This window comes from Sceloporus occidentalis, unplaced genomic scaffold (genome assembly GCF_023333645.1).
Source record: "Sceloporus occidentalis isolate IW3139 unplaced genomic scaffold, rSceOcc1.0.p SCAF_3, whole genome shotgun sequence".
Lineage (NCBI taxonomy): Eukaryota > Metazoa > Chordata > Lepidosauria > Squamata > Phrynosomatidae > Sceloporus > Sceloporus occidentalis.
The window spans coordinates 124,062,335-124,087,598 of NW_028316983.1; the positions used below are offsets into that span (position 1 = coordinate 124,062,335).

A 25,264-nucleotide genomic window follows, 5' to 3' on the forward strand; every position below is an offset into this window, starting at 1 on the left:
TGGTAGAAGATATGAGATGATAACCTATGCATCAACCTCTTTCTGCTTCCTACCCAGAGTGTCATTATCCTTTATGATATTCTAATGGCTGTGCTTTGCAGTATTATTTATTCCTATGTGAACCAAAAGGAAAGGATAACAGTCAGTAGTCTTGACAAATCTTAGCTTCACTGTTATGTCATGATTTTTCCCCAAGTGTGACAACATACCTCCCAAGACATCATGTCAGGCCCCCACACCACTGCTTCTGTATCCCTCAGCAAGGAGTCCACCACCACCACCACACTCCTCCAAAGCTTGGCACTAGCCATTCCTTATCCTGATTATACCAAGGTTTCCTGCTCTTTCCCTGGGGACTGTCCCTGCTGTTCTCCCTCATCAAATTAATTCTGTTGTTACAAGCTCACAGAACGATCCCTGGCTTCCATTCTTCTATTAATAATAATAATAATAATAATAATAATAATCCAATTGTCTGTATGATACTGACTTCCTCCCTAGAAACTTCTTCTGTGTGCTACCCCACCAGGACAGCCCATCCTACTGTTCAGGAATGCCTCTTGCGCCCTAGCATGCTGAAGGGTATATACCTTGGCCTCCAGGTCCTGGAATTTCTCTTCCAACAGGACTACCAACTTGCACTTGGTGAAGGTGAAGTTACCCGCATCCATTGGCAAGAACACCAACGTACCACAACTGTTGCAGGTGACTGCACCAGTTCCCTCACTGTCCATATTCAGTAGTCTTATGTAGGCACTGAAACAGGACTCTGGCCTTTCCCTCACTAAACACCCATGTGAAACACCCCTGTTTTCTAAGTCTGTTTACCAAGCTCCAGAGACTGAGACTGCCAGTGCCACTATATAGACAGCTACTGGCTGCTCGCTCCTCCCCTAACCAAGTTTCTGACTCACTTCCTCTGAGTAAAATCTCCTCCTCCCTGGGACCAAGTGCTCAGGAAGGTTACCTGAGGCTACACCCAACTGCAATCAAGCACACAATCACACTCCCACTCAGCTCACACAAAAAATAAGCCTTGACCCAACAGATAAAAAGCTGCATTTAGTATGGTAGGTGGGCTAACTGATATGTATTTAAAACAAACCTGGTCATCTGATGATTTGTGTAGAACTGTTAATATTTTTGTTGACATGTGTATGTTTCTGATATACAGAGTTCTATGATTCTATAATATACAGAGTTATACATAGCTATAGTTTTATTATGATGTGCTGAATTGTTCCTATTAGCTGTAATTGTAAAAACTGGTTTGTGTTTTTACTATATTCAAGGGGGAATGCAGGTTTGTTATATATGTTAAATGGACTGGAATTAGATGAGCTAACTTAAATGGATAATAATTTATCTATTTTTATTAGAGGGAAAGACTGGTTAAGAAGAAGTATATGAATATTGTTTTAGCTGAAAAGGGAAGCTTTGCATATTATAATCATAATTAAGAAAGTCAGAAGTCAATATAAACTATTTCTTTTTCTGTTCTTTTGCTGTTTTTCTCTTTTCTTTTCTTCTTTTTATTTTTCTTTAATGTATTGAAAAGCCCTTAATACAAAATATATTTTTAAAATATTTACTTCTTAACATCACAGTTTATAAAATTATTCCAAATGATTTGTGTGCGAAAATATTTTCTTTTTTATTTGAGAAAGCCAATCAAAGTTAATGCTCAGTGATACAGGTCTTTGTAACATCTCATTAGGACTACTGTAACACATTCTACTTGGGACTGCCTTTGAAGAGTGTTCAGAAACTTCAGCTGGTCCAAAGAGCTACGGCCAGATTGTTAGCAGGGGCAGGTTACAGAGACCTCACAATGCCCTTCTTGAAACAGCTCCACTGGCTGCCAATTTATTTCTAGGGACAATTCAAAGTGCTGGTTGTGATCTATAAAGCCCTATATTGCTCAGGTCCAGGCTATTTGGCAGACCGTATCTCCCTGTATGAACCAGCCCTGGCTCTGAAATCCTTGAGAGGCCCTTCTCTCTGACCCACCACCATTACAAGCAAGGTTGGTGGGGGCACAAGAGAAGAGTAATGTTGTTGTTGTTGTTGTTAGTCTAAAAAAAGAGAGGGCCTTTTCTGTGGCTGCCCCTAGTCTTTGGAACTCCCTTCCCAAGGAGGCCAGAATGGCCCCTTCCTTGTTATCCTTCCACCGGCAGGCTAAGACCTACCTTTTTAGACAGGCTTTTAAAACAGAAAGCTTTTAAAACACAGGATGGTACTGTGTTGTTTTAAAGTATTTTTTAAAAAATTATCTTTTTAATTATATTTTATTCTTTTAATATGTAACTTGTTTTAATATTATAATAATTTTATTCTATATTAATGTACTATTTTGTATGCTTTTAACTGTACTGTTTTTTAATGTTGTGAGCTGCACCGAGTCTCATTTTTGGGGAAAGGGTGGGATATAAATGAATACAATAATAATAATAAAAAAACCAACAACATTTATTCCTGCCATTTAAAATAAATTTAGCAGTTTCAAGTGTTGCACTCTGAATTTTTTCTTCAAGACATCTGTTTTTGAAAATTGAATATTAGCAATTTGGGGAATGTGCAAGTAGTTATTCAAGGCAGTTTGTCTTCATCCCAAGGAGGCTATACATTTGGAAAATTCTCCTGAACAATGTGGCGAGACAACGTCATGCCTACATACATCCCTTGCTCCACAATATCTTTGGCATATACCACAAATGTGAACAATGTTAATTGAAATATATAAGATAAACGGGTTGCAAGGGAGTCCTATGTGCTCCAACAGTTAATCCCCTGGTACTATATGGAGGAAACCTCTCATAACTTGGAAGAGCTCCATGGATTAATTTTGTCCTGATGGTGGCAAAGGAATAAATTTTCTTTAACACCACGATTTCTACAGGGTATCCTAATCTGGGCTGCTATCCATGTCAGATCATGCCCACCTCAAATCTTCCACCTTTTCCACTCTACGTACTGGCCCAAATACTTCACTTCCCTCAGAAATATCAGACAGCAGAAATGATATATACTAGCACATTATGGAGCAATAGTGCTGATAGTCAGGTTGATGAATGTCTAGAGTTTCAGCAGGACAACTTTTCAAATGTGTAGAGAAATCATCTAAACACACCAGATTTATACACCTTAAGGTGCAGACCATCAGCACTGGTCCACCACTCCTGTAAGCATCAATATACCATATATATAAAATACATAGCAAATATATGGATACATGTAGACCATGCATGCCAAGATTAATTGAACAGTTATCTCCTACAGCAATTGGGGTGTCATCCCTGTTTCCAATCCCATAGGTTACTATCCTGCAATCCATATAGTTGTCATGGCAGCCATTAAATTCCAGACTATTCCAGATAAAGATACCCATAACTTGTCTTGGTTGTTGAATCCCCTTGAGGAAAAAATCTGCTATGTTTAATAACAGTGAGAAATTTGTCATTCCATGCACAGATGTCACTAATGAACTTTCAACATGGGACTTGACAGAAAAGCTGTTATCTTCTCTAATGCGCCTGTTACATGTTTGGCACAACAGTTACAGACTACTGCCTATTACCCCAGTTTGCATCATCTGAAGGTCTCCTAAAAGCTAAATGATCTGTTTCCCACTATCCTTTGTTCCTTAGAAGATGATAAAAAACAAAACAGGAAGAAGTCTTCTTTCCCACTCAGGAACTGTAGGCTATGAATAAGATCACCTGATCCACCCCAACAGAATCAACTCTATCTGATCTACTGGCACAATCACACTTAGACTTTTAATATATTTTGGCTGACAAATACACAATTTTCCATTAAATCCCTGACACTCTCAGCCATAGCTACACACTCCTTCAGTTCTGCAGTGTGGCTGAGCATGATCTACAATCAAGATGCAAAGCTTGGAATAAAGCCTGTCACATAATGTGGTAGCTTCTACAAATATTCTGTAGTGACAAGGAGTTTCATTTTTAAAACAGCCAAAGACACAGAATTTTCACAAGGATTACAGCTAGGCCTTGAGTTGCCAAACTGAGGCCTGTTACAGACAGCCAAAATAAAGCTGCCTTGAGTCACAGTGGAGGTATGGTGTTTCAATGATGCATGCGCCCTAAGACTCCAGATGTTGCACCAAAGCTACGCTCCAGCCCTAAGGACTGGAGCGTGGCTTTGGTGTGGCTTCTGGACTCTTAGGATGCATGCATCATTGAAACACTATACCTCCACTGTGACTTGAAGCAGCTTTATTTTGGCTGTCTGTAACAGGCCTGAGTAACACTTTTAAAAAGAAAAAACCAAGCACTGGCAAGCTTCCTTCCACCATTGCAACTTCTTATCTCTTTGGACTTTTATAAAAAAAAAAAACATTTTCTTTTGCAACCTACATCTTCCCTCCCACACCTCAGTCATTTTAGACAATTTAGACTCAGTCATTTTGGACAATCCTGTCTGATTTTTACAATGTCTTCCAATTAAAAATGTGACACTTAGATTTATAGGGCTCAGGAACTGAAAGAATTTGTGTCAGACACTCTATTTTGTACAATGTGAAGCAACAGAAGGGGGAGGCCTGTTCTCTGTTGCCTCAGAGGTCTAGCCAGGTATAATGGTTTGATGATAAAGAAGGACAGATTTTGATTAAACCTTAGCAGGAACTTCTTAACAGTAGGAGAGGTTCAGGAATAGAACCAATTGCCTAGAGAGGTGGTGGGTCCCAGTCAAGAATATCAGAGTGGTAGCACAAACACGGCTCTTTTTTCCATACCCCGGGTGTCCCGGATGCCTGCAGCTTGCTCCGCCCTTCACTTACACCTTCCCAGTGAGGCACCCCCTCACCTCGTCATCAGGACCACGTTAAGTCACTTCTTTTCACGAATCCTGGTGAGTGGAGTTTCTTCTACCATACTTGTACAGTGCCGCCCTTGCTGCTTTCATACGGTCGCCGCATACGGAGGAGATGCAGCCGCGGCCGTTTCTGAGCTCTCCCCACCATATGCAATGACTGCAGATTTTCCAGTCCAGCTCGGAAGTTTCAGCACCTGCCCTATAAGACGACACCCGGTGTATAAGACGACCCCCCACTTTTGAGAAGATTTTCCTGGGTTAAAAAGTAGTCTTATACACCAGAAAATACAGTATATATAATGTCCAGCTGGCTTTCCAGGAAAATCCCAAAAGAAGGAGTACCTGGATTGTCCAGTAACTCATTCTTATTTTGTAGTAACTTGTAGTACCAGACTAGGAATGGAGGAAGCTGCATGTAAACATGGAAACTGAAAGACTTTTATTTATTTTTTATTTATTATGACACTTATACCCCGCCCTTCAGCCCTAATGGATATCAGAGCGGCTTACAATTATTATTTTTAATAAGACGGTTCCCTACCCTTAGGGCTTACAATCTAAAAGATTGACACTTAAGCCAAATGTTTAGAATTAATCAGTTTGAGTTATGTTTAAATTTCTCTTGAAAATGTTTAGGATGGGAAAGTAGTTCTGCAGACTCCAGAGTTCCTTACTTTGAAACAGATCTTGATCCTCTTATCATGACTCAAACTGAGAAGGTGGAGGATTGCTGTAGGACTCCACGTTGCTGTTCTGTGTGCATAAGCGTAAGACACTCCAGGTGTGCAAATGTTAAAGAATGACTCAAATTGGCAGAAAGCAAATTCCAGGCACCTCGGGAAATGATGAGCATCATCAGAATACAGGCTCTGTAAATAGCAAGAAACAGCTGAGGGAAGTAGAATAGAAAGCTCTGGCAGACATACCTGCTCTTATCCATCCCTGGATATATATAGAAAGATATTTGCTCAAGAGCTCACAGAATTAAAAAAAAGAGGCGTATGAAATGAACAGACATTAAATGTTAATTTCAGAGTTGGTTTTCACCCCAGTCTGTAAGAACAAAAAAGGACAAGACATCCACTATCCCCCTGCCCTTTACTAATAAAGACAACAATAATAGCATTTCTCCTTCCTTATCTCACATTTAATCCTTTAAAAAAATTAGATTTATGAAGGCAACAACAAAAGTGACAATAAACTCCAAGTCTATGCTGTCCACAAGGAAATATCTCTCAAACATGTCCCACTCTTCAGATTATCTTCACTTTGAACCACACATGAACCAATAATTCACATTTCCCAGTAGTTCTGCATTCGCAAATTGGCCAAACAGTCTAAAATAAACTAAACTCTATTGTCAAAGCTTCACTGCAGTGCTACACACACCTTTGTTTATTTCACTGTGGCTTTGACAAAAGTATTTTCCTGCAAACTGTGTCTGGTAGATCAGGGCTTTCTGCCTTCCACTGTGGTTGTTAACTATACCAACTTCCATCATTTCAAAAGGACATGATGTCTTGCCTCATGGTAAGACTGCTTCTCAATGCAGTTAACATCTCCTGAATGCTTCTTACCATGGTTGAAGATGGATAACTAATTGGAAACTGATCACAATTCCAGTTTTGAAATTTGTTACTTAATTTGCATGAACACAAAGTTACTTTTCAATCTAATAAGGCAACCTCATTTTACACACTAATGTCTATGTCTGTATGGAGAAACCAAAGTGTACATTAGGCTGCTCATATGAAAGAGATCTAGGAGTCCTAGAAGACCACAAGTTGAACATGAGTAAACAGCAGCTAAAAAGGCCAATGTGATTCTAGGCTGCATCAATAGAAATACAGTATAGCATCTAGATCTGCTTTGGACAGGCCTCACCTGGAATATTGTATAAAGTTCTGAGCACCACAGTTAAAAGAGGATGTTAAGAAGCTGGAGCATGTTCAGAGGAGGGCAACCAAAATGGTGAAGGATCTGGAAACCATGACCTATGATGAGAGACTTAGGGAGCTAGGTATGTTTAGCTTGGAGAACAGCAGGTTAAGAGAAGGTTGATATAATAGCTCTGTTTAAATATTTGAAGGGGTGTCATACTGAAGATGGAGCAAACTTGTTTCCTGCTGCTCCAGAGAACAGGACCCAAAACAATGGATTCAAACTACAAGAAAAAGAGATTGCACCTCAACATTAGGAAGACTTTCCTGACAATAAGAGCTGTTTGACAGTGGAACACACTCGCACTGTGGAGTCTCCTTTTTTGGAGGTTTTTAAACAGAAACCATTTGTTAGGGGTGCTTTGTTCCTGTGTTCCTGCATGGCAGGGGATTGGACTAGATGACCCTTGTGATCTCTTCCAACTCTATGATTGTTTATGGAAACTATTGCAAGACATACAGAGGAATATTCTTTGGAATGATCACAGGAAGTGACTTGAGGTAGCTCATGGTTCTGTTTTTGTAATCATTTGACTATTCACATATGACATGGAACAGATAGATATTGGTGTTAAGAAGCAAATAACTGTGCAAGCTGGCCCTTGGTGTCGAATTCTTCTTGTCATCTGTTCCTTTAGGAGGATCTAATTAGGGCATTTTTAAAATCCAGCTAATAATGTAAAAGACAGTGTATTTAACCAAGCCTTATTCTGCCTAGTGATTTTGTACCCAATCTCTTACTAAATGCTTACAGAGTTAAATAATTTGAGGCAGAAGGCAGTATAAGGTATAAATTACTGAAAGCAGTGGAGTAAAGACATTGTACGCTGAATAAATTAAAGCTTTCAGTTGTGAGACAAGTAATGGGTGGGAGAGGAATTAGGGGCCATGGAGGCAAGGAGGCAATGGAAGTGTTTCTAATGCTGATGGTGAACTGATGAGCACATCTGGAGATTTTTTGCTCATAATTTATGAATGTATATATTCAATTTAAAATGTACAGATAAAGTATGTTGGTATAATTTTGCCCCAGCCTTAGTCTTCAAAGGTCCTCAAAATAAACAATAGCACTTTCCCAAAAACAATCAACAGTCAAAACCTACAGGGTAAAAAAAGATCAGGGCTGAATGTAGGGGTAACCATAATAACTTCAGTGACTAAAACCAAAGCTAAGTTGATTCTTGAAAACCATTTCAAGCTGCCTGCCCAGTGGTCCAACAGCAGCTATATCTGGGAGGGGAGGGGGACTGCAAATTAAATGCAGACCCATGTAACAAAGTATATAGATTTTGCCCCCCCCCCAAAAAAAAAAATGTATGAGAAGTCTGTCTGATGTGAAATACTTGCATATATTTATTGGACTGGTGAGTTGAGATACTACTTCATCTAACCTTGAAAGGTCAGGGGAAGGAGATTTCCCAATCCATCCTTGACGGGGTCACACTTCCCCTGAAGAATGAAGTTTGCAGTTTGAGAGTACTCCTGGACTCGTCTCTACAGATGACATCTCAGGTGGAGGCGATAGCCAGGAGTGCATGGTGTCAACTTCGGCTGATACGCCAACTGCGTCCCAACCTGGCTCAGGGGGACTTTGAAACAGTAGTACATGCACTGGTAACCTCTGGTTTAGATTTTTGTAATGCGCTCTACATGGGGCTACCTTTGTACCAAGCTCCAACTGATTCAGAATGCTGCAGCCAGACTGATCACCAGGATACCGAGATCAGAGCACATTACACCGGTGTTGAAATCTCTACATTGGCTTCCGATTAGCTTCCGGGCGCAATACAAAGTGTCGGTTATTACCTATGAAGCCCTACATGGCCTGGGCCCGAGCTACTTGAGCGAACGCCTCTCCCTACACAATCCGCCCTGCACTCTCAGGATATCTGGCACAAAAATATTAGAACACCCCAAAACCAGGTTAAAAACCACCTCTTGTAAAACGTTTTCTGCGATGGCCCCTAGACTTTGGAACAACTTACCGGAAGAGATCCGTCTTATAGCTTCTTTGGAAACCTTAAAGAGGGCATTGACGGATCTCTTCCAGCAGGCCTATTCAACGGATCTCCTCTAATCTGATTTTGAATATATGAATATGATGACTCGATTCTTACGACTGTGAGCAATACTGTAACATCTCTTCCCCTTTTTATTTTTGATTGACGTATTTTATATGTATTTTATGATGTTTTTACTGTTGTAATCCCGCTTCAATCCAAAGGGAGAAGTGGGAGATATAAATAAAATGTATTATTATTATTAATATTATTACCAGTTCTCTATAAAGTTGTGTGCCCAAAGAAAGCACTCATCCCCCCAGTCCTCAGTGAGCCACAGAGAACGTGATAGAGAAGAGAGGTCATGTTTGCTTTGCCGAAGTGCAAAACAGAGGGAGACAATCGCTACATAAAATAAAATACGAACTGGATGCTCTAACCAGTTTACTGGCACACTGGGGGGAGGAGGGCAGTGACAACTGTAAATAAATAATCTGGCTAGTAAACCATACCACCATTTGTAAAACCATGGACTTAAACTTCCTTTGGGCTCTGAAATGGTGATGCTTAAAAATATTTAAGGATATACTATCAGTGGGAAATCCTGTCTATAAAACATCCACTCTTGCAACTACTAGCTTGTAACTGTAGTAAAAATAATAGCAACATCATCCCATATAGGCTAGCATATGTCCCCTAGCTTTTGACTACACATAACCAACTGTTCTGTTTCCAGCTAATGCCCAGCAATTAAACCTGCCAAGCCTAAAAACTCAAGGGAAAGAGAGATGGCTACTGTTCAAACGAAAGGCTCTTATCACAGAGAGGCAGCTACTGTTTAGACGTAAAGTCAGATCTCATTGATTAAATTCCTGTGAGAAACTAAGGATGGGGAGGCAGCAAGGGTTACCTGAGGTAAGAATTCCCCAAACACTGCTGTTCCTTTCAACTTAACTTATTATTAGAACTGGATGAAATCCTGTAAAGAAGAGTCTATTCCCTTCCCAAAGTCTTTTCACTTGCAAAATTCAAGCAGAACATCTGAGCAAAACACAAGTGTACAGTGTATGCATTTGGTGTCTTTGCTGTGATATCCTAGGAGGAGAAAGCCTGCCTGCATACACCAGTTGTCCCTGGGGGAGGTCAGCTCAAAATAAATCAAGTAGAGTTACTTATCTTAAAAGCACACACTACAGGGAGGAAAGACATAGGAGCCAAGCCCCAAAATGAGACATTTATAAGCTTTTTGAACCATTCATACAAGCAAAGAAAATAAACTCAACCAAAGACTGAGCATATTTGGCTGAATATGTGTTGGTACAACAGTTATGCAAATGTTTGTCTATAAACTGAAGTCTCAGCTGAAAGTCTCACTGTCACTCCACCTCCACTTTATAGCATGGTGTAATGTGAATGTGGGGGAAAGGTGAATTTGTGCTACAAATGAACAATCAATACATTGTTCCTTCACAATTCAGCTGTGATGCTGCACTATGTCAATCTGATTGTGTACACAACATTATATTGCAGTGGCTTAGTGGTTAAGATGCCAATTCTGATGATCGGAAGGTTGACAGTTCGAGGCCAAAGTGCTGCATGATGGGGTGAACTCCTGTCATTAGTCCCAGTTTCTGTCAACCTAGCAGTTTAAAAGCATGCATATGCAAGTGGATAAATAGGCACCACTTCGGTGGGAAGGTAACAGCATTCAGTGCAGTCATGCTGGCCACATGAAGGCCGGAGCTGTTCTCAGACAATGCTGGCTCTTCGGCTTAGTAACGGAGATGAGCACTATAATTACAATTAGATATGCATGTCAAGGGAAAACCTTTACCTTTACCCAGTAAAACTTTCCAGCAGTTAATTATTATTATTATTATTATTATTAACCTTTATTTATAAAGCGCTGTAAATTTACACAGCACTGTACATACAATTTTTTTAATTGGACGGTTCCCTGCCCTCAGGCTTACAATCCAGGAGTTAATCCCTGTTTATCCAGAGATAATGCTGATGCTAAATTCTGTATTGGTTTATCAATAGCCACTCTTGTCACTGCTACTAATTCAGTTGAACTTCCAGATTAATTTTTCTGACTTTCTCCCTACATCTGCTGACTAGTTGCTTGAATTCCTGTGGTTATTTCCACCTTTTTCATTTCTTGTAAAATGCCTTTGCATTTTATTCCTTGACCTTTTTTAGTAAATATTTAGTCTCTGATGTTTTCCGCTATTAGTATGGTGCCATCCACATATCTTAGATTGTTGGTGTTCCTCCTATCTTCACTCCTCCTTCTTCTAAGTCTAAACTTGTTATTTTTGTGATATCCTAGGCATATAAATTGAACAAATAAGATGATAAGAATGTAGCCCTCCCTGACCCCTTTGCCAATTGGGAATCATTCTGTTTCCCCACATTCTGATCTAGCAGTAGCCGCTTGTCCTAAATAGAGATTTGACATCAGAAGTATCAAGTGTAGTGGCACTCCCATGTCTTTAAGAGTGTTTCATAGTTTTTCATGATGTATGCAGTCAAATGCATAATGTGCTTCCTTAACCATTATATGTTTGCAATGTGGTCCCTAGTGTCTCTTCCTTTCCTGAACCCTGTTTGCACCTCTGGGATTTCTCTCTCCACAACTGATTGGAATCTATGCTGAGGAATTTTGCTTGCATGTGAAATTAATGCTACGGTCCTATAGTTGCTGCAGTCTTTTGTGATTCCTTTTTTCTGGATGATGATGTATATTGAACATTTCCAGTCTTTTGGCCATGGTTTTCTTTCCCATATTTGTTAGCATATTTTACTTAACACTAGAGTTGATTTTGTATGTGTGGATTGCAGCTGTTTAATTGGAGTATCATCTGTTTCTAGTGATTTATTCTTCCCAAATTCTCTTATTGCAGCTTCCACCATGTTTATCTTCGTATGGTTCACTCCGTATGTCATTCATTCTATCATGTCTTTTATGCAGCACTTCCATGTATTGCATCCAACATCTTTTTATTTCTTTTTCATCTTGTAGTACATTCCTCAAAGTAATAAGTCCCCCTATATTTTGCTCTGGTGAGACCTCATCTGGAGTACTGTGTTCAGTTCTGGTTGGAGCAGATTCAGAAAAGGTCAATGAGATATGGAGAAGAAAACATATGAGGAAAGCTTGAAGGAGCAGGGCATGTTCAGCTTGGTGAAGAGAAGACTGAGTGTTGACATGACTGTACTCTTTAAACGTCTCAAGGGCATTTATAGCAGGAAAGTGGACAGGCCTGTTTCTGCTGACCCACAATACAGGACCTAGTCCCAGCAGACTGGAGAAGGGCAAACATTGTCCCCATCTTCAAAAAGCGAAAAAAGAGTATCCCAACAATTATCGTCCAGTTAGTCTGACTTCAATACCTGGAAAGATTCTAGAGCAGTTCATTAAACAGAGAGTCTGTGAGCATTTAGAAGGCAATGCCATAATCACAAAACGTCAACATGGGTTTCTGAAAAACAAGTCAAGCCAGACTAATCTGATCTCTCTCTCTTTTTTTTCCCTTTTCCTTCTTTTCTTTTTTTCTTTCTCCCTTTTTTTTTTTGATAAAATTACCAGTTTGGTAGATAAAGGGAATGCTGGGAATACTGCATATCTTAATTTCAGTAAGGCCTTTCACAAGGTCCCCCATGACATTTTTGCAAACAAGCTAGTAAAAATGTGGGTTAGACAATGCAATTGTTAAAGGGATTTGTAATTGGTTGACCGGCCAAACCCAAAGGGTACTCAGCAATGGCTCCCCTTCATCCTGGAGAGAAGTGACCAGTGGGGTGCCACTGGGCCCAGTGCTATTCAACATCTTTATCAATGACTTAGATGAAAGAATAGGGGGCAAGCTTATCAAATTTGCAGATGACACCAAATTAGGAGGAATAACTAATACCCCAGAGGACAGGATCAAAATTCAAAATGATCTTAATAGAGGGCCAAAGATAACAAAATGAATTTCAACACAGAGAAATGTAAAGTACTGCACTGAAGGCAAAAAAATGAAATGCATAGATATAAGATGGGAGACACCTGGATGAACGAGACTAAGTGTGAAAGGGATCTAAGAGTCCTACTAGACCTCAAGTTAAATATGAGTCAACAGTGTGATGCGGTAGCTAAAAAGGTCAATGCAATTCTAGGCTGCATCAATAGAAGTATAGTGTCTAGATCAAGAGAAGTAATAGTGCCACTGTATTCTGCCTTGGTCAGGTCTCATCTAGGAAACTGTGTCCACATCTGGGTACCACGATTAAAAAAGGCTGTTGAGAAACTGGAGCATGTCCAAAGGAGGGTGACTAAAATGGTGAAGGAGCTGGGTATGTTTAGCCTTGAGAAGAGAAGGTTAAGAGATGACATGATAACCATGTTTAAATATTTGAAGGGATGTCATATTGAGAATGGCGCAATCTTGTTTTTTTGCTGCTTCAGAGAATAGGACCCTGAACAATGGATGCCAACTACAGGAAAAGCGATTCTACTTCTACGTTAGTAGGAACATCCTGACTGTAAGAGCTGTTCGACAGTGGAACACACTCCCTCAGAGTGTAGTGGAGTCTCCCTCCTTGGAGGTCTTTAAACAGAGGCTGGATGGCCATCTGTCAGGGATGCTTTGATTGTGATTTCCTGCATGGCAGGGGGTTGGACTGGATGGCCTTTGTGTTCTCTTCCAAATCTATGATTCTATGAATAATTTGAAGTTACAGTAGATTTCAGTTGAAAATTAGAAGGAACCTCCTGAAAATAAGAGCTTCACAATTAACTACTGAAGGTACTTTAATAGGAGATTCTGCACTGAGCAGCGGATTGGACTCAATCATCCATAGGCCACTTGTAACTCTATGATACTATAATGAGATATAAGAGACAGAATGCAAGGAGGCATTCAGAAGCACTTGGTTCCCTACACATATTCTCAGTTTGTAACAAAATATATTTTTTATCAAATTAAATATATAATTTTAAGCGACAGAAAAAAATAACATACTAGGTGTCAGAGGTTAAATCCAATATGTGACACTTAAATAAAAACAAGAGTGAAGTTGTATGACAATGTATTAAAGAGAAAGAAAGAAAGCATTAAAGGCCAAAAAAATTTCTTATTCCTCTAAAATTTCAGATAACCTGCAACCAACATAAAAGGTACAGGATGAGAAAAACAGTGTATTTTTTTATTTTTAAAACTGATATTCTGCCTTGAGCACTGGATATAATGCTCAGAACAGCATACTACTATCTGAAAATTAACCTATTCCTTAAGTTAACACACGATTTAGCCATTTGTACTGTACTGCATATGAAAATGCAATACATCTGCATACTGAAATGCTGGAAAAATGCATACATTTCACATACAGTAATTAAACTTTGTGACTTTGATTCAATTTCTTTTGGTGACAACGCCCCCGGAATAAAGAAACAGACTTGTAGACACAACTGAGATTTTAAAACTCAGGTTTATCTCGGGCCCTAAAGCTCTAAACACAAAACAAAGGGTTTCAAAATTATAGAGCCTCAAGATAAATTTTAAATTTCTTTTTTTTTAATTCAATATAATTTTGCACTGTTAGGATTCAGATTTAATTATTATTTTTTGGGGGGAAAATTCTATTTTTAACATGAGTTATTTTCCAATTTGCCGTCCTTCCTATTTACGAATTCTGACTATGGGTGGAAGGACAGCTGACTTTAAAATGTCCCTCCTCACTTGTTTTTAAATTAACATACAAAGCTATGCACTTCAAAGCAACTCCTGTATTAAAATTCAAATGATTGTAAATTCTATCACATTTATTTTGTCTTAATAAACAGTAAAATACTAAATTGCAAATTAATTATCATTTCTCTACACTTGAGAATTATATGTTTAATCCAGACAAATGAAATGGAGAGATGAAATACATGCAAACAAAATTTTCACCATTCCAAAATTTGCATGAAAATTAAATCTTGTCTTTTGATATAATTTTTAAATAAACATGTTTTGCTTCCATATGTCGCAAAACAGTGTCATACATCCATGGATTCCAACTCAGCAGCTCACATAAAAAGGATCCATAAATCCTTTAAAATGAATTGAAACATCAGCGAACAAGACACTTTGGCCAGTAAATGCACTCTCTGTTTCTATAAACTTTATAGACACTTTGGGTTTGCTCTGGCAATGTTAAAACTGTGAAATATTAAGTGGAGTGTTGCAAAGGATAGTGGTAGTCTCCTGAAGGCTTTGGAATCACTTAAATCAAACAGTGGAAAGTGAAAGCCTCCTTCAGAACACTGGAACACAAGGAGCAAGAAAACATGAACTCCCTCTCTCTTCTCTTCCTCTGCTTCTCTCTCTGTCACCAGACGTACAAAACACAAGTTGTTGTGTGCCTTCAAGTCATTTCTGACTTAGAGTGATGCAAAAGCAGAGCTTTCTTGACAGAATTTGTTAAGAGGGAGGTTGCTTTCCTCTGAGGCTGAGAGAGTATGACTTGCCTAAGGGCATCCAGTGGATTTCCTTGGTCAGATGGGGATTTGAACCCTGGTCTTCAAAGCCGTAGCCCATTGCACAAACTACTACACAATGATGGCTCTCACAAACACAAAGTAGAAAACCATTTCAGCACAATGAAACTTTGGTCTGGCAAAGACTCCTTTCAGTCTTTGTGGGAAGAAGATTCTGATGGAATCAGTTGTACTGTTCTTCTCTACTACACTGTGTGTTCTTATCTAACCACTACCTTGTGAAATTTGTGTCCCCAAATAATCAAATAATATCTAACTAGATATTAAACCATAACCTGAAATGCTCTAACAATGGAGTAATATTACAGGAAATCAACAAAGGAATTATAACTTCATGTACAAAGTAATGTTAATAAACTAATAATTTAAAAAGTATCCATGTACTTGTCAATCTGTCCAGTTCCTTGCATCTACTGGCTGGAACACTGGAAGTTACAATTTTAATAAGTAATCTAGTAGAATTTTTCTGCATGCAAATTAAACGTTGCCTGGAATATTCCTGAGACCAGAGCCTCACATCATTCTCCCCACTGCACCATTTTATGCAAACAGTGCCAAAAAACCTGAGGAGATTCTAGCTTATCTGTAAATGTTTTGGGAATAGATATGCTCATGCACATCTCTGTCTGTAACAGAAATAAGCTTGCAACAAAAATAAGCTTGGTTAAAGCACATGCACATGCGCGCGCACGCACACACATACACTCTACCATGAGCATTAAGTCATTAACATGAATGAGAAACCAGACAGCCCCTTTTTATGTGCCCTCCCATTCAGTAAATGTAGCACACAGGTGGTGTTCAATTTGCAATGTATAATCAATAAGCATCTCCCAACATTTCTGTACAGACATAATTTTTTTAATCCTGTAAAAGATTTCCCCTTCTTATTCAAAAGCCTCCAGTTCCCATATTTTCAAATGTCTAAATATGTTAAGAATGTATGAAGAACAGATAGGCACAGAAAAAAAATCAGTCCCATTTTTCACTATATATCAAAAGAGTCCCAAAATCCTATGCACTGCAAGCATACACAGATGCACATTCACAAGGCTGCTTTGATGTTTGAACCCTTTGGTGGAAAGAGTGTTATAAATAAACATTGTTATTGCTGCTGTTAGTGTTACGGTAAAGGTAAGACACAGATCATATTAGATATGGAGGTTATAGCAATGACATGCAAATGACAGGCAATTTAAATGCATTGTCCATCAGCCGCTATTTTTTTTTTTAAAAAATGTTCCAAATTACCAGCATTTCTAAAGTTGTGAGTTTGGGAGTAGGGAGACTCCACCACCCACCCCACACAAGCCCCTAGTTTTGCTCACCCTGCGATACAATTTCATAATCACCTTCATTTCAGACTCATGCTCAAGATCATTTAAAGACTGCTACATGACAGGAACTGACAAAACACCACTGAGTATTCCTTGTCTAAGAAAAACCTATGAAATCCATAAGGTCGCCATACGTCAACAACTGACTTGAGGGTGCTTATACACACAAACACACACCACAGACAAAAGCCTTTAACCAATTAAGTAAGATGGTGCTAAAGAAACAAGATCAGGTGCAGTTTGGTTTTTTTTAAAGGGAGGATGTAGACAGAAGCACATAAAATGGAATAAAACTTGAGAAAATTCAGATATTCTTATCACTACATTTATAAAAATAAATTAATTATATCATGAATTATATCATGAATATCCATTTACATTATTTTTTAAGATACTACATAAGAAATAGCTTCTAAAGAAGATCTGCATTCAGCCCTGAAGCTTTAAAGGCTTTATTGCTAGTGCTTTGTCTAGGTTACAACCTATGCAAACAAGATTTAAAAAAGGACCACCTTAGTCATCATATACAGAGTTGCAGGAGTAAAATAATCCCATTTTACCCAGCTGTTCACAAGAGCAGTTATATTCACACAAAGTTTAAAAACACATAGATTCAAGTTTTCAAAAAGCTGCTCTCCTGCTTTCCAATGTATATCAAGTGAGTTTGCTTGATTTGTTGTCACTTTCATTCATGTCATATCCCTTGCTTTTATGATTGAGATATGAATTACTGACCATTACATTCTTGTTGAAAAAAGACAATCGGAATGGTAGAGAGTTTGCACAAACTCAGCAACTGAGCACCTATCTCCAGAGATGAAACTTTGCAACACCTTGCTCTATCTTTTCCTGTGAGCTAAGTGACAATTTCACGCCTCTATCTTTTTTTAAAAAAATCTAGAACTTGGAAGTAAGTTCCAGATGTCAATGCCCACCCTTCTCTGAACCATCTGCTGTTTAAGATCACCCTTGATTGATGACAGCAATTTTTAATTGTTGCTTTTAAATTTTAAACGCCCCCCTGAGACATTTTATAAGTGCACTAGCACATTGCAGGAGTCCTGCGAGGTGGGAAAACACAAAATAATTCTTCTAACATTGTTGTCACCTTTCAAATCAAGAAACACCACTTAATGTAGCATGACCCTAAAATAACCAACATTCTAGCAGGCATCTTTCCAACATATATACAATTTTACATATATTAGAAATAGGATTTTTAAATGAGGGTATATCCAGACTGATTAAAAAGATCAGAATATCCCAGATTTTGTTGTTATTTTTTCCATTTTTATTTTGGAGATGCACACACGTTTTATTTATCTCAGAATATTTTATGCACAAAGACTTTTTTCACTGACTCCCTAGCTTGCTTTATTTCACAGTATATTCAGGAGTAATGCACCAGGTATTGGTTTTATAATGCTGTAGGCTATATTTCAGAGGAAGGAACGGGCAAAACCACCTCTGAGTATGCTTTGCTTATGAAATTTATGGAGTTGCCATAAGTCAACAGACAACTTGAAGGCAAACATGCATAAAACCAGAATGAACAGGACCAAAATCTGGGATTTTTCAATCAGCCCGGATGTGCCCTGATTGTAATATTTAAAACATTAATTAGATATATAGTATATTAATATAGATGTTCCCTGTATTGTATTGACATAAATGATAATCAGAGCCATAAAACAATTCTTTCCTTTTCCTTTAAATATATACTAAAATGAGATCTGGTCTCTGAGGAAGGGAGCCAGAGAGTGGAAAGATGAAAGAAAATAAGAATTTTTCCTTACCTGTTTTTTCTTTGATTTCACACAAAACGTTAAAAAGCGCAGGTTTCATTCTGTGACAGTTTAAAGCATGTTTTCTAAAAGGAAACCAAAAGGGATTATACTTAAGGTATGCCACAGAAGTGCAAGGTAACTTTTTGAAAGACTAATTAAAAAGATCAAAAAGCCACAGATTTTGTTCCTGTTCTTTCTGATGATTTTATTTGGGCTATTCATACATGTTTCATCTCAGAATGTTCCCAGTCAGTATAGAACTGGAAGGGACAGGAATAAAATCTAGGACTTTTATTTCAAACCAGTATAAAATCGAAAAGAAAAGGAACAAAATCTGGGACTTTTCAATCAGTCTGGATGCGCCGGGGATGGGATTCTTCAAGCAGATATTATATTAAAGGTTAAGCCATCATGCATATTATACACGTTTAAAAAACAGATCCCAATTTTATACTGAATCGGAAACCATTCTGCATTGCCAAATACATATGGCAATGAAACCACCACCAGTGTAAGGAATGACTTGTCAGCAGGATTTCAGAGCATTTACAAGCCACACTTGCTGGCCGCACCATTAACAGATCAATGCTAGGAGTATGTAAAAGCCATTTTAAAGTCTAATGATCATGTGAAGTCGAAGGCTTTCATGGCAAGCATCCATAGTGTTCGTGTTTGGTTTTTTTTTTGTTTGTGGTTTTTTCAGTCTGTGGCCATATTCTAGAAGAGTTTATTCCTGACGTTTCACCAGCATCTGTGGCTGGCATCTTCAAAGAAAGATGCCAGTCACAGATACTGGTGAAACGTCAGGAATAAGCTCTTCTAGAACATGGCCACAGCCCAAAAAATCCACCAAAAACTATCTGATGATCATCTTTTTCAGCTATGTAGGGAAGTGCAATATTTGTCTCTCCCATATTTTATTCTACCATGTATTCCAATTTTCTGTATAAATTCTGTCGCATTAAGAAAGTCTGAAAATTCATTCTATAAGAAATCCCAAGGTATAGACTCTCAGCTCTCAAATTAAAGAATATGGAAACACAGAAATGTACTGCCAAGAAAAACACTTATGTAATTCAGGGAGAAGAGAATTTGATTATTTTTATGTTCTTATTTCAAGGTGTTAAAATCAGAATGCTTTTACAAAATCAAAATATAAATCAGAATAACAAAACTATCTTGCTGTTACAGAGCACAGACAATCAGCTAGAATGAATATGTTTTTCCCTTTCCTCCCCACCAGCATCAACTTTCTTGTGAATGCCAGCATGTAAGGAATGTATTTACTGGGTTCAATAGTTTTATGTCCCAGTGGATGCCCATTTGAGGGGGAGGGGAGTGTTTGTATGGTGGTGTTAGTGGTAGTTAGCCTCCAAAGTGTTCCTCCTTAGACAAGCTCTGTGAAGATCTGCTACTAAAAGCAGGAGGTCTAATAGGTTTCAGCTGAGGAAAGCTACATGTCATGGAAATGTGAACATTTTAGTGCAGGGGGGGGGGGGAACCTAATGCAATATCTCCTTCCACTGAATAAGGAACACAACCTCTATTAGAAGGTTTGTGAAGTATTTGGAGAGCTCTCAATCTCTGCAATGGGGCTCATGCAGGAGAATAACCCAGTGTGATGTGCTCCATGTGACAAATTGGTCTGCCTCCCTCACCCCACCCCGCTGCCCTTAGTGGCACTCCAAATCCTGTGCCTGGTACAGAGACACTATTTCTGCTTCCAAAGTACCTTTTGGCCAAGTGCTAAAAAAGTACAAGAAGTAAACTCAAAGACTGCAGCTATATCAGCATAGCTTCACTTTGACATCTTTGAAATCCCTTAAAATATGGAAGTGGGTATTATGAGAAAAGCTAAAATGCTTTTCCTCCTTTCTAAAAAGCTGAATTTAAAAAAAAAACATTAGCAGAACTAAAAGAGTATAATATAATAACCAGCTGAAAAAAGAGCACAGTTACAATTGTATTGTTTTCAGGTTTAATCAGTGCATTAATAGTATCTTTATGCATAAAACATTTCATAATACAATTAATAAATTTTGAGAAGGAGGATCTCCCCTTTTCCTTTTCTTAAGCAATACTGAGAAACAAGAGCCAATAAGAACTTTTTTCCCAGATGTCCAAAAGCTTTATGGACAGTATTCATTTGGGCTGGCATTTCTCAGTCTAAGCTACCTGAAAGTAAGTAATGTTGAATTAAATGGTATTTTTCTACCCATTACATTGTTGTTCTTTTGTGGTTTTTTAAATGTTCATGTTTTTAACTGGATTTAATATTTTTACATAGTTTAATTACTTTTTAATTTTTGTATTTTGGGAATTTTTAAGTTTTGTTTTTTAATCCATTGGAAGACACCTTGCGTTCTGAATTGGGAAAAAGACAGGATAATAACAACAACAACAACAGGATTCAAGGTGTGCCTTTTCCCAGCAATAGCTGTATTCCAGCATGGCTTACTCAAGCTCATAACACAAAATGCAGGTGAAATGCTCAAAGCTCTTCTTCAGTTAAAATGTAATAGACACTGGGCCAGCTCCACCTCCCCTTCCTCTCTTCTCTTCTTTTAGCCCCTCTTTGTGTTTTGAACTTTTATAATGGTGTTGTAGGTTTTTATCTTTTCATGCTTTACTTATCAGGCAGGGTCTATTTACTGGCTTGCTTCTTTTGAAAAACACTATTTAATAAATGTGTGGATGGGACTATTAGAACCATTAAATCATCTAAATGGAAGACTGTAATTGTAATACATATTAGACTATAATACAGTGAAGCATTTCAAAATAAGTCTAAACTCATTTCTGTAGAAATCCCTCTCCCTCCGGCCATGAGCCCCAAAAGTACAATGCCTTCCTTGGGTGACAAAATGAAAAGCCAGAAGGGTGCTCCATGTCACACAGGGATGTTGCGCTGTGACTGACCTGGGGATATTTGTTTTCTTGCATGTGGAGTATCTATTCCCTGCTCTTCAGCCACAAAGGCTCTCTCTCAGAGAGGCTTACGGTTTTATTTGATTTTTAAGTGGACAGTGGAAGGCATTTTGTGTTCAGCCTCTGTGTCTAGGAAGCAGCATTTAGTAGTTTGCATCTATAAACTCTGTATTCAGTTAATAAACTAAAATCAACGGAAGGGCTTTTGGGAAATGTGACTTTGCACTGCGGAGAAGAGACCCACTGGGGAGCTGCCACAATCATCACCAAACACAAAAGGCGATCCTCCTCGCAGGGAAGGAGGGAAGGAAGGAAGGAAAGAAGGAAGGGAGGGAGGAAGGAAGGGAGGGAGGGAGGAAGGAAAGAAGGAAGGAAAGAAGGAAGGGAGGAAGGAAGGAAAGAAGGAACGGAGGAAGGAAGGAAGGAAAGAAGGAAGGGAGAAAGGAAGGAAGGAAGGAAAGAAGGAAGGGAGGAAGGGAGGAAGGAAGGAAAGAAGGAAGGAAGGAAGGAAGGGAGAAAGGAAGGGAGGAAAGAAGGAAGGGAGGGAGGAAGGGAGGGAGGGAGGAAAGAAGGAAGGGAGGGAGGAAGGAAGGAAAGAAGGAAGGGAGGGAGGAAGGAAGGAAGGAAGGAAAGAAGGAAGGGAGGAAGGAAGGAAGGAAAGAAGGAAGGGAGAAAGGAAGGAAGGAAGGAAAGAAGGAAGGGAGGAAGGGAGGAAGGAAGGAAAGAAGGAAGGAAGGAAGGAAGGGAGAAAGGAAGGGAGGAAAGAAGGAAGGGAGGGAGGAAGGGAGGGAGGGAGGAAAGAAGGAAGGGAGGGAGGAAGGAAGGAAAGAAGGAAGGGAGGGAGGAAGGAAGGAAGGAAGGAAAGAAGGAAGGGAGGAAGGAAGGAAAGAAGGAACGGAGGAAGGAAGGAAGGAAAGAAGGGAGGGAGAAAGGAAAGAAGGAAGGAAGGAAAGAAGGAAGGGAGGAAGGAAGGAAGGAAGGAAGGAAGGAAGGGAGGGAGGGAGGAAGGAAAGGAGGAAGGAAGGAAGGAAGGAAGGGAGGAAGGAAAGAAGGAAGGGAGGAAGGAAGGAAGGAAGGGAGGGAGGGAGGGAGGAAGGAAGGAAAGAAGGAAGGGAGGAAGGAAGGGAGGAAGGAAGGAAGGGAGGAAGGAAAGAAAGAAGGAAGGGAGGAAGGAAGGAAGGCCGGAGTCCCACAGGAAACATTTGGTGAGATTAAGACCATCGCTTTCCAGCAGATTAACGGAGATTAACTTTTGGGGATACGGCTAAAGGCACTGAAATGGCAGCGGTTCCCCAGAAGAGCCGAGGGCTGTTAGGCCTTTTGTTTTCCCATCCAGACAAACGGAGCTCTGGCCACAAAAACCTTCCGCGGCTCCGCTGCTGGTGGGATTTAAAGACAAGTAAAGTTCCAGGCTCTTCGAAATCCCTTTAAAGTGTTAGGAAAGCGTCTGGTTCCTCGACGTCAGCCGTAAAGCGGTCGAGGGCAGCGGGGCTCCTTCCCGTAAGAGCCCTCGGAGGGGGCTGCTTCTCGGGCCTCAGCCGGCCAAAGGCAGCCCTGGCGGGGCTCGGTTGGCGCTCAGACCGAGGCAAACGCCCTGCGCTCTTCGGAGAGAAGGCTTCGCTGGCCTCCTTGCCGCCTCCCCTCAGCCCCAGCCCCAGCCCCAGAGAGAGGGGGGAGGGAGAGAGGCTGCCGCCGGAGGGAGGGAGGGAGGGAGGGAAGGGGCGCCGGGGCCTCACCTGGCCTGCGCCTCGTCCAGGCTCTGGTCCGTGATGGTCATGATCTGCTGGAGGATGTCTCCGATGTCCTGCTTGCGGCCGCCCTCGCCCTCCGCGGGCCCGGCGCCGTCCGGCATGTGCTGCGAGAGGCCCGGGTGCCCGGCCATCCCCACCCCGCCGCCGCCGCCGTGGGAGTGCATCAGCCGGGGCTGCTCCTCCATGGGCCCCGCTCCCCTCAGCCTTCGGCGGCGGACCAAGAGCCGGGCGCCTCGCCCCCTTCGCCAGCGCCAGCCCTTCGCGGCGCCTAAGGACCCTCCCGGGCGACGGACTCCCCGCGAGAGCCTCGAGGCAGCCGCCGGGAAGCCCTGGCCGGGATCCGGCTCCGGCCTCCTTCCTTCCTTCCCTCCCTCCCTCCCTCCCTCCCTCCCTCCCGGGGCTTTTGTTGAGGCCGGGAGGGCGGCGGGGGAAATCTGCCGCTGGAGCCCTCCTCCTCCGCCGCCTCCTTCTGGGGCCACAATCCGCCTCGCTCTGGACGGACCGCGAAGGAGCCGAGCAAACTTTCCCTCAGCCCCGCCGCCCGACTGGCGGAGTCGCTGCCCAGGCGCTGCCCCCAAAAGAGGCTCTGCGGACGGGGAGGATGGCGCAGCCCGGGGCCCCTCGGCCGGCGGCGGCGGCGGCGGCGGCGGCCCCAGTGACTGGCAGTCGTCCCTCGGTCTCCCTCCGGCGGCGGCGCCGCCTTGCTTCCCTCCTTCCTCGCTTCCCTCCCGGTCCCCGCTTTTGTCTCAGGCTCCGAGGGCTCAGGACTCCTGAAACTGACACAGAAGAGGCAAAGCCAGGCGAGAGGGAGGGCGGGGCTGTGGGCGGGGCCTTGGGGAGGAGAGCGGGCGCCTCCACGCCCTGATTGGTCCCCGTCGGCGGCCCGAAGCCCCGCCCCGCCCCCTCAGTCCAGAGGCAGTGGAGGGGCGGGGCGCGCTCCCGGCTTTTCCGAGCGGGCGGGGCAGCTGCCAAGGAGGGAAGGAGGGAGGGAGGCCTCTGCTCCTCTTCTCTTCTCCTTCCGGGAGCGGCGCAGGAGCTGGGCTGAGGCCCTTGTCTTCCCACATTAAGCGCGGAGGCGCCCCTGGCAGCCCTTCCCCTCGCGGTCCGCCCGAAGAAGCACCTCCCTCCCTCCCTGGGGGCCGGGGGCTGGGGGCTCCCTTCAATCGGGCGTGGGCTTCGGGAGCAGTGTTGCCAACGAGCCTTGAAGATATCGCCCAGAATGTTTTACCAAAACCCCCAGAAAGGAATTAAATCCCAGATTGCAGGGAGTCCCCCGGAAACTGGCAGCGCTGTTCAGGAGCCCCGCGGAGGGAGAGGGAGAGGGAGAGGGGCCTCCGTCGCGTCTCCTCCCGGGGGATGGAGGCCCGGCTGGGGCTGCTGGGAGCAGTGCCGGCGCCTCCTCCTCCTCCTCCTCCTTCCTCGGGGGCTGGAGCGGCTCTGAGTGTCTCCCATCCCTGGGCTGCCCTTTTCCCTTCCCTCTTAACGACAGATTTTACTGAGAACCCGCTGGCAGCCGGTCTCTGGGGCTGCCCTTTGTTCCTGGCGTTTCTGCCTCCTGAGTGCTTCCGCCCACTTTCTAAAACTGGAGCCCCACCTCAGGACGGCCCTTCCGTGGATGAATGTGCCCCTTCCGGCCTCTCTTCCATGCTTCTTCAGTCTGTGGCATCCAGTGTCTTTTTACCTTGTCTGCTTGGTCCATGGAAGCGCACTCCCTGCAGGAGCAGAGCATCCCTACTCCAGTTTCCTGTTGATTCCTTGGCTCTTGTGGAAGAAGTCTCTTGCTCTGCCTTTATTGTTGTTCTGCTTCTTCTTGTTATTCTCTTGTTTTGCTTTGCACTAATTATTAGAGTGTTTTTCTTTGCACTAAACAGTTGTGTTTGCAGTTCTGACACTATTAATACCAGTCTCTGCTTCTTGCCTGTTCGTCCTGCTTGAATGAAGGGTTTCCTCTCTCATCCACTGGGGCTTCTCTTTCTTTCTGGCTTTTGTATCCCTCCCTCTCCCTGTCAGGGTTCCTCAGGCTCCCAGGGAAGCAGGCTTAGTAGTACAAATCTGTTTTCTAGATTATCTTTGAAGTCTCAGAGGCTGTTCTTCGTGTTGTATTCTGCAATGATCGTTTCCTTAAAGTTCTTTCACTTTTTAAT

At 41.7% G+C, this 25,264-nt stretch overlaps 1 protein-coding gene across 3 annotated transcripts in view; it reads right to left on the bottom strand.

Moving 5' to 3' along the window:
* The window catches only part of PBX1 (PBX homeobox 1), a 508,422-nt gene extending 484,924 nt beyond the window's left edge, over positions 1 to 23,498 (bottom strand). For all 3 annotated transcript variants that reach the window (XM_089516062.1, XM_089516061.1, XM_089516063.1), the window contains exons 1-2: positions 23,106 to 23,498; positions 18,451 to 18,524 (exon numbers count right to left, since the gene is read on the bottom strand). In XM_089516062.1, coding sequence (XP_089372188.1) covers positions 18,451 to 18,524; positions 23,106 to 23,305 — 274 coding nt within the window. In that variant the 5' untranslated portion in view covers positions 23,306 to 23,498. The remainder of the gene's footprint in view (positions 1 to 18,450; positions 18,525 to 23,105) is intronic.
* Positions 23,499 to 25,264: the final 1,766 nt, after the last annotated feature.